At 32.5% G+C, this 9,885-nt stretch overlaps 1 protein-coding gene across 1 annotated transcript; it reads left to right on the top strand.

Moving 5' to 3' along the window:
* The first annotated feature begins 1,432 nt into the window (after positions 1-1,432).
* Positions 1,433-2,628, top strand: LOC139871148 (uncharacterized). The gene is made up of 3 exons (XM_071858886.1): positions 1,433-1,715; positions 1,913-2,446; positions 2,546-2,628. Exons 1-3 carry the CDS (start codon positions 1,433-1,435, stop codon positions 2,626-2,628), a joined length of 900 nt encoding a protein of 299 aa, XP_071714987.1.
* The last annotated feature ends 7,257 nt before the right edge of the window (positions 2,629-9,885 follow it).

Raw genomic sequence — 9,885 nt, 5'->3', positions numbered from 1 at the left:
CGAAATTTATATCATATCCGAAGGGTGTCCCGGAATGATGGGGATATTCTTATATATGCATCTTGTTAATGTCGGTTACCAGGTGTTCACCATATGAATGATTTTTATCTCTATGTATGGGATGTGTATTGAAATATGAAATCTTGTGGTCTATTATTATGATTTGATATATATAGGTTAAACCTATAACTCACCAACATTTTTGTTGACGTTTTAAGCATGTTTATTCTCAGGTGATTATTAAGAGCTTCCGCTGTCGCATACTTAAATAAGGACGAGATTTGGAGTCCATGCTTGTATGATATTGTGTAAAAACTGCATTCAAGAAACTTATTTTGTTGTAACATATTTGTATTGTAAACCATTATGTAATGGTTGTGTGTGAACAGGATATTTTAGATTATCATTATTTGATAATCTACGTAAAGCTTTTTAAACCTTTATTGATGAAATAAAGGTTATGGTTTGTTTTAAAATGAATGCAGTCTTTGAAAAACGTCTCATATAGAGGTCAAAACCTCGCAACGAAATCAATTAATATGGAACGTTTTTAATCAATAAGAACGGGACATTTCAATATGGATGTGTAATGTTATATTATGTAATAGCTATGTAACGCTATGTCCACATGCCCGTGACCAGATGCATGCTCCCTAAAAGCTAGGCTTGGTACTTTGTATTAGTATCTATTGGGATATCTCATTCACTTGGCGTTATGCTAATCCCCACATTTTCTCCCCTGCAGGTTATATTGTTTTACATGCTAGGGACGGGAGAAGATAATCGTATTCTGGTTATGTTTGACACAATGAAGAACTCTAATGTTTGAGATAACTATGCTCAATTGTTTTGAAAAGTAACACCGATTGAACTGTAATGTATATTAATGAGATGCTTTTAACATATGAGTATTATATGCTATAAATACTTTCGCTGTGATTTAAAAAAAAAAAAAAACGAGTACGGTATCACAAAGTAATAGTTATATGGTATCGCGTCAAAAATTATTATTATGTCATAGAATTGAGAAAAATTATAAAACTGATTCCTGGTGGTATGCTTAAAATTTCACATATACACCTAAACTATAATTAGATATATTTGATCGTTTAGACCGTCTCTAACGGCCTCATGTTGGGCTTGTTTTGGAACCAACACGCCACCCAACATGGGTTAGTGCGATGTGCTGGGATGGTGGGAGGCTCGCGTGCTTCAACCCAACGCCTGAACATTTTGATCCATGTTGCATGATTTGGTGACGTGGGAGGTTATATACCTTCCATTTTCAACGGATATATACATATATTTATATTTTAATAAATTAAAAAAGTTAATTTTTATCTATAAATACAATATCAAACAAAATTTCAAACACACTTTTATTTCTCTCATTACTAAACAATTTCAATTTCTCAACAAATCATTACTCAAAATGGATGCCTATTTAAAGCTCGTCGACGATGATTCTTCGGACGATGAAATGTTATTAAGTGTTATGCGTTCGTGCGCCGAAGAGCTAGACCGAGAAGCTGGTGAGGGCTCAAGTCAGGGACCTCGACGACCTCCACGAGCCCGAAGCTATATTCCTGGGGATCGCGAAGGTGCAGCTGAGCGTCTACACAGAGACTATTTTGCTGAATCTCCTACTTTTCCCAAAAACAAATTTAATAGACGTTATCGAATGCAAACGCAATTGTTCGAGAGTATCATATCAGGTATACACGATTGCACTATTAATCATTTACTCGCACACTTTGCATATTTTAGGCACTCATACGACGCTATTGGTCGTCAAAGTTTTAATATATATCAAAAGTGCACATCTGCATTAAGACAGTTGGCCTACGGTACGACGGGTGATATGTGGGACGAATATTTGCATATGAGTGAGCAAACCTCATAAACTGTTTAGATAACTTTTGTTTGTGTGTTACTGATTTGTACCAAGACGAATATCTACGTAAACCAACTGCACATGATATTCAACGAATATATGAAACGCACGAAACAAGGCATGGTTTTAGGGGGGTGCTTGGCAGCATTGATTGCATGCATTGGGAATGGAAGAATTGTCCCGTTTCATGGCAAGGTCAATACACAAGTGGGCATAAAAAAAACCCATCTCCTATTCTCGAAGTTGTAGCTTCGTATGATATGTGGATATGGCACGCATATTTTGGTGTTGCATGTTCTAACAATGACATCAATGTGTTAAACCGTTCCCCATTGTTTGATTCTATTAAGAACGGTTTCGCTCCACCTTCACCATTTACAGTAAATGGTCATGACTACACACATGGTTATTATCTCGCAGACGGTATTTATCCGGATTGGGCTACACTTATCAAAGCATATTCATCCTCAACCGACGAGCCATCTGCAAGGCTTACACGTTATCAAGAAAGTGCACGAAAAGATGTCGAACGAACATTTGGTGTCCTTCAAGGTAGATTCAATATATTACGTGTGCCAGGACGAGCTTGGAGTGCTAAAAACTTGTCCCGCATATTATATTGTTGTGTTCTATTACACAATATGATCACAGAGGATAATGGTTTTGCTATAACGTCACTCGACGAAGAGTATCTAAGAGCGCCAGAAAACCGACATGTTTTTGTTAGGAATTGAAATACTACTCGAGCTGCACGAGAAAAGGAAATACGCGACAAAGATGTGCATAATGCACTTCGTGCGGACTTAACCGAGCAGATTTGGAATCTTTCACCAAACTACCGTCGTACCATTTCAAGTAATGTTTAGTTATTGTAATATTTTTTTAATTATCGTATTGTAATCTTTTAATTATCGTATTGTAATTTTATATTTTTAGGACTTTTTAAATATAATCATATTTTTATTATTAATTTTAGTGTGTTTTATTAAATTAATTTGTTACAATAATAATATAACTAATTAAACAAAATAAAATAAATACATGAAAAATGAAAAAGGAATAAAAACTACCCCAACGCGCCACTCAACACGCCACCCATTATACAGCAGTCTGGCAACACACTCATCAAGCACTCCACCCCCACCCAGCAACACGTCAACACGCCCGTTTGGGTTAAAAATGGTCTTATGGTTTTCGTTGATAATGTGGTCAGTCCCTATGACCGTATGTGTGTCATGGACCAATTGGGTTGTGGGACTAAACACATCAAAAAATAGTTTTAAACCATAAGTAAAATTTTGAAAAGCTACAGGGACCAACTGTGAAATTTTGCATAGAATAAAACTTTGAACACATTAACAATAATGAAAGTCACGATTGTTTATCTTTTAACTCTTTAACTAATAGCATTCATGAGTAATCTCCGAAAGAAGTAAATAAACCAGGTTGTTTTTCATGTTACTGTGGATAATGAGTTAAAATTTAACTTTGGTTAACCTATAAAATGAACACTTTTGAAATAATATTGGGGAAATTGGTCAAGATACACATTTTTTAAGGCCTTCAAACAACATAAAATTTTTTCAAAAAAATTTGCAATGTACACTATTCAGTCTACCAACTATTTGGTAGAATACCTCATAATGTGGTTGATCACCTATTTTGCAAGGTACTCCCACCAAAAAAAACACACTTCCAAAAATTTGTATCATGTAAAACATGTAGACAAATTGTATACGAGAATCTCATATGATAACTAGATTATCGTCCAACACCATCCGTCCCACAAATCAATTTCAATGTATGAAGAATAAAAAAAAAAACAAATTAAACGCCTCAATAAAAAGTTTTAATATCTCAAATTCTCTCTTGTTGAAATTAAGACTTAATAAAGACGTTGACATTAACCCATTTATGTTTCAGCAGATAAGTTATGAGTTTGGGTCCATCACCCTTCATAATTGTTTGACAAAAATATTTCCGTGCCAACACAAAGACATTTTCTAAAGTGAAATTCATTACCATGCTTATATCCAACCTACTCAATCGATTTAATACAAGAGTTAACTAAAAAAGTTTCTTATTAATTTTTTAGGTACAGTGATTTACAAGAGGTAAGTTTGACATTGAAAAAATAATCACATGGAAAAATGCAGTATTTAAATTCAAACAAAATGCAGTATTTAAATTCAAACTCTACAAATTGACTAATACTAACGTACTAACCAACTCTCGTAACAGTTTCCACTTCCCGTCGAGTAAACTAGAAGATAATAAGTATAAGATGGACATAAATGTAGCTTAACTAGATATAAAACTCATACAAAATAATTGTCTGGCCAATGGGGCTTTGCCTCATTGGTCACCATGTTAACATGGTGTTCGAGGAGACCAGGGTTCGAGTCTCGGGGGGGGGGGGGATTTTCGTGAATTAACTCTAACCACTAACATTGCCTTTCAAAAAAAAAAAAAAAAAAAAAAAAAAAAAAAATAATTGTCTGGCTTCTTAAAGAAACCACCGAGAATATTTTATTATCTCGCTCATGACATCAATAATCTCATGACCGGCACTAGATCTGACCAGATACATCCCGATCTTGTAACCTGATTTTCTATTAATAGGCGAAATCACTCTTTGACTAATGGTGGTGTGTGCTACCAATCACTTGGATTGTAGTGTAATTTTTGGACTTTTTTAAAAAGGTTAAATTTCATTTAATTATGTAATATTTTGGGAAATTGGCAAAAATATATTATTTATTAAAGCTTTTTAACAATATAGATTTTTTTTTAAATGGCAATTTACACCATTTAGTCTACCAACATTTTGGTAGAATACCTCATAGTATAGTCGACCACCTATTTTGCAAGGTAGTCGACCAAAAAATAATACGGGCTACCAAAAATTTGGTTGGCTACCATATTTACTTCTAATGTGTACCATCTTTGAATAAATATGGTAATCGACCAAATTTTTGATCGCCCGTGTTATTTTTTGGTCGACTACCTTGCAAAATATGTGGTCGACCACTATATGAGGTAGTCTACCAAGTGGTTGGTCACTACCATAGTTAATTCTAATGTGTACCATGAACCATCTTTAAAAAAATATGGTAGTCGACCAAATTTTTGGTCGCCCATGTTATTTTTTGGTCGACTACCTTGCAAAATGGATGGTCGACCACTTTATGAGGTAGTCTACCAAATGGTTGGTCGACTACCATATTTAATTCTAATGTGTACCATCTTTACAAAAATATGATAGTCGACCAAATTTTTGATCGTCTGTGTTGTTTTTTGGTCGACTACCTAAACAAATAGGTGGTCGACCACACTATGAGGTAATCTACCAAATGGTTGGTACTTGGTAGACTAAATGGTGTATATTGTTAAAAAAATTTTAAAAACATATATATTGTCTGAAGACTGAAAAAAATTATCTTGGCCAATTTCTCATTTAAATAGTATGAACTTGTAAATATGAGTTATAGGGGGTATATGTTAGTATGAACTAAATCACACACACCAATATAATTTAATAATTAACATTTGTAATTCAATTAAATTAACTTTTATTCAAATATTTAACTCTTTCATATGTTTTCAATATTAATTTACTAAAATACATGAATTTAAAGTCCAGATAGATACATACATATAGGTATATAGGTGTAATTTTTTTAAAAAAATAAATAAAAAATAAGTGTAGTTGAGAGAAAAAATACATAATATATTGTATATTTGGTATTATTATATAAATATAGACGTATAAGGTTTTTTTCTATTCAAGCTATCTAAGAAAGAAATGTAATTTTTACTCGGATATATAGGTATTTGGTAACCATTTTTTTTTCCGGATCACTTCAAGATATGTTTTCAAAACCTATAAACCCTTGTTTTTCAACTTCCCGGAAATCTGGGAACGAGTCGATTGTTGGAGATTATTCGATCAATACGGTCCCGTTAAAGATGTTTATCTACCGAAGAAACTATTATCGAGCGGACAACGGTTTGGATTCGTGAGATTTGAAGGGCTCAGTGATGTCGATAATTTTGCTGAAGTCCTAAACACTATTCGAATTGAAGGTCGGAGACTTCGAGCTTACAAAGCGCTGGAGGGAAAAAAAAAGGTTTTCGTTAATCGTTCAAGTTTCAATGTGGCTGCTGATCCGACGAAGACGGGAAGGGGTGTAGATGTAGAGACCCGTCCTAATCCATCTGGACGAAGTCCATATCGATTACAAACGATTCACAATAGTTGATTACATCGCGAGGTACTTGACCTCTATATGATACATTTTACAAACATTGCATTCGTTTTTTAAAAGACAAACTTTCTTTACATCGAAAATTGACGGCATGCATACCATTTCATAATATATCCAACTATAATTGACTTAGTAATAATCTTGATGAATTCGACGACTCGAATGCAATGTCTTTTGAAATATGTCATGAATGACTCCAAGTAATATCTCTAATACGAGCAAATGCACAGCGGAAGATTTCTTTCATACCTGAGAATAAACATGCTTTAAAGTGTCAACCAAAATGTTGGTGAGTTCATTAGTTTATCATAATCATTCATTTTCATCATTTTAATAGACCACAACATTTCATTTTTTCCATTTCTCATAAATATACGTCCCATGCATAGAGACAAAAATAATCATTCATATGGTGAACACCTGGTAACCGACATTAACAAGATGCATATAAGAATATCCCCTATCATTCTGGGAAATCCTTCAGACATGATAAAAACAACATCGAAGTACTAAAGCATCCGGTACTTTGGATGGGGTTCGTTAAGCCCAATAGATCTATCTTTAGGATTCGCGTCAATTAGTAGATCGGTTTACTAATTCTTAGGTTACCAAGCAAAAGGGGCATATTCGGCTTCGATCATTCACCCATATAATGTAGTTTCGATTACTTGTGTCTATTTCGTAAAACATTTATATAAAAAATTCACATGTATTCTCAGCCCAAAAATATAAAAGGGTAAAAAGGCAAATGAAACTCACCTAATGTATTTTATAGTAAAAATACATATGGCAATATTGAACAAGTGTAGGGTTGGCCTCGGATTCACGAACCTATATCATTTATATATTTATTAACACATATAATCGTAATTGAACAAATTGATATATTCTATCTTAATTTATATATTTTATATATTTAATTTGTGTATATATTTAAATGATTAATATTTATATAGTTATATTAATATCTATATGTGATTAATATTATATCAAAAATACCTAATTTGTTATATATGAATATTTATATAAAAGTGTTAATGTGATTAATACCTACTTATATGTAATATTACTAAAAGTATATTTTATATACGAAATGTTTATTTGGTAACATAATATCAATAGTAGTAATAAAAGTTGTGTTTGATTATAATAACAATACTACTAATAATAATAACTATAAAAATAATGATTTTACAAATAATAATAATACTAATATTTATTTTAATATCTATAATGATAATAATACTACTAATAATAATACAAGTACTTTTGATAATAATAAAAATAATAATGATAATAATGATAATAATAATAATAATAATAATAATAATAATAATAATAATAATAATAATAATAATAATAATAGTAACTACCTCCAAAAGGAAAGGCTTAATAAAAAAAGTCATCGCCAAGACTCGAACCCGCGACCTCTTTTTCCCCAAACCCTCCCCTAAACCACAGCTCTGCCTGCTGCTTATCTGATCCCTTCTACACCTTGAATGTATTTAACCCTTATCAGCCCATTCGTAAACTTAGTTGGGTCTCGGCCCAACAGTTTAAATACACGGCCCAACTCCTCATTTCTGGCCCAACAGCTATTTTTATTTCTAAAAAAAAATTAGTGTAGTAGCCTAGGTTCGAACTTAGGACCTCTCGTTCACCTGCTAACACTCTAAACCCTTCCTCCATTTCTATTTTTCTGTATATATACGAATTCAATATATATTTAACTCGTAAATCTTGCTGTTTTATTTCTTCATTATTGAAACAAAACCCAGAATTAATTCATCATCATCAATTTTATTACCTTCTCTATTTTCATGATCGTTTATATATCGTATCAATGATCATCATCATAACAATATAATCATTTAGCTCGACATCATCATCTAACCCAATACTATTCATCATCCTCTTGTATTATTTTTGAATCGTTATATCACCATGATCATTCGTAATCATCACAACATCATTCTTCATCATCCGTAATGATTCTCAATCTCGTACGTTCCCATCACCAGTTGTTTATATTCCTCATTCTACATAGTCAAGTACCCATCGTACCTCTTCACAGAATCATACCATCGTCACCATTATCGTTGTATTTATAGTAACAGAAACATAACCTAACGGCTGCAGAGGTATTCGCTCAAAGTAGGCAGCAGCAGTTTTTAATTGTTACGATCTTGGGTATTCGCGTTAAAAAAATATAATAAACGTGCAGGTGGGTTTCCAACGAAGGTGATGAAGTGATAGTGGTCCGGTGGTGGTTATAGGTTTTTTAGGTGATGAGTGATTGTTTGTTGTTGGTCCAACATAAATGAAAACAGTGGGTTAGGAGGTGGTGATGTAGTGGCGGTTTGAGAGTGGTGTTTGAAGGTGGCTCGATGGTGGTTGTAGTAGAGGGTTGTGGTAGCCGGTGAAGATGGTGAAAGAGGTTGGAGCTTGGTCATGTTAGCAGGGGGAAAAAAAATGTTGGATCATTTTCTATATCTCTATGTGGTGTAGTATGTACATATATGTATAATATATATAAGTGGGTTAGTGAAGAGAGTCAAAGAGAGAATAGTGAAATAACACAGTAATAAAGCATGTGAATTTAAATTGTCCTGGCTCTACCGACGCTTTTCACCGGATTGCTAAATCGTACTCCGTTGATAAATCAATGGCGAGATAAAAGTCCTCGGAAAAATCCCATATTTTTAAATTAACTATATTTATTTATTTTGGTCATTATGATATAAAATTCAATCGTTAATTTAATAAATAAAAATTACATCAACTGTCCCTCTCATTTATGGGTGAAATATAAAAAGTGTTAGAATTTAATAACTAGATCCTAAATACATTTTTAGTAAGCCTAAAATTTATAGAACTCATTTTCGGATCACCGTTTATTTTAAGATCATATAAGTTTGAATTTAACTTAATATCAGTCGGAACATCAAACGAGTATTACAATCATTTATTATTTTTTATATATATTTTCTTTATATATAAAGATATATTTTAAATAATAATTATTATAATATCCTATTTTTATTTTATTAAATTTTAATAACAACAACATATAATACATCAAATTATATTTCGAATTATTATTTATATATACATACACACATATCTATTTACAATTAATTGTTCGTGAATCGTCGGGAGTAGTCAAAGGTTGAATGTTTCTATATAAACAGTTCACAAATTTTGAGACTCAGTTTAACAGACTTTGCTTATCGTGTCGAAATCATTTAAAGATTAAGTTTAAATTTTGGTCGGAAATTTCCGGGTCGTCACAGTACCTACCCGTTAAAGAAATTTAGTCCCGAAATTTGATTGGGATGGTCATGGTTGACAATAAGTATGTTTTCATAACTCATATGAGCTGATAAATAGAGTTTTATTACTGTTGAGTAATATGGATAAGATAATTCGACTACACGAAGAGTACGAGTGAAGCTATCACAAAAGAATGAAATGAGTAAATAAAGATTTGTCTTAACCTCTGACGTGGTAAGGGTTGATTTCCAGAATACAAGGGATTTAAGAAAATCTTCGAAATCTATAAGATTTGATTCTTCGGTAATTAAGGAAATTAGGATCCTCTTTGACTAAATGCGATAATCTGTCTCGATTGCTCTGTCGGATATTTCACTATAAATCTATTCCCTTTGTTTCCTTTATATTTTGGAGTCCCATCCTTTTGTTTTCCTCTTCCCGACTTTAAGT

This window comes from Rutidosis leptorrhynchoides, chromosome 10, assembly GCF_046630445.1.
Source record: "Rutidosis leptorrhynchoides isolate AG116_Rl617_1_P2 chromosome 10, CSIRO_AGI_Rlap_v1, whole genome shotgun sequence".
Lineage (NCBI taxonomy): Eukaryota > Viridiplantae > Streptophyta > Magnoliopsida > Asterales > Asteraceae > Rutidosis > Rutidosis leptorrhynchoides.
This window is presented reverse-complemented; position numbering and strand designations above follow the sequence as displayed.

What these genes read in the sequence shown, in the direction of transcription:
- LOC139871148 (XM_071858886.1), top strand. Translation starts at nt 1,433, where the DNA reads ATGGATGCCTATTTAAAGCTCGTCGACGATGATTCTTCGGACGATGAA. An exon ending in GTTCGAGAGTATCATATCAG is followed by an intron (nt 1,716 to 1,912) that starts GTATACACGATT and finishes TAAACTGTTTAG; the next exon opens with ATAACTTTTGTTTGTGTGTT. An exon ending in AACATTTGGTGTCCTTCAAG is followed by an intron (nt 2,447 to 2,545) that starts GTAGATTCAATA and finishes ATATGATCACAG; the next exon opens with AGGATAATGGTTTTGCTATA.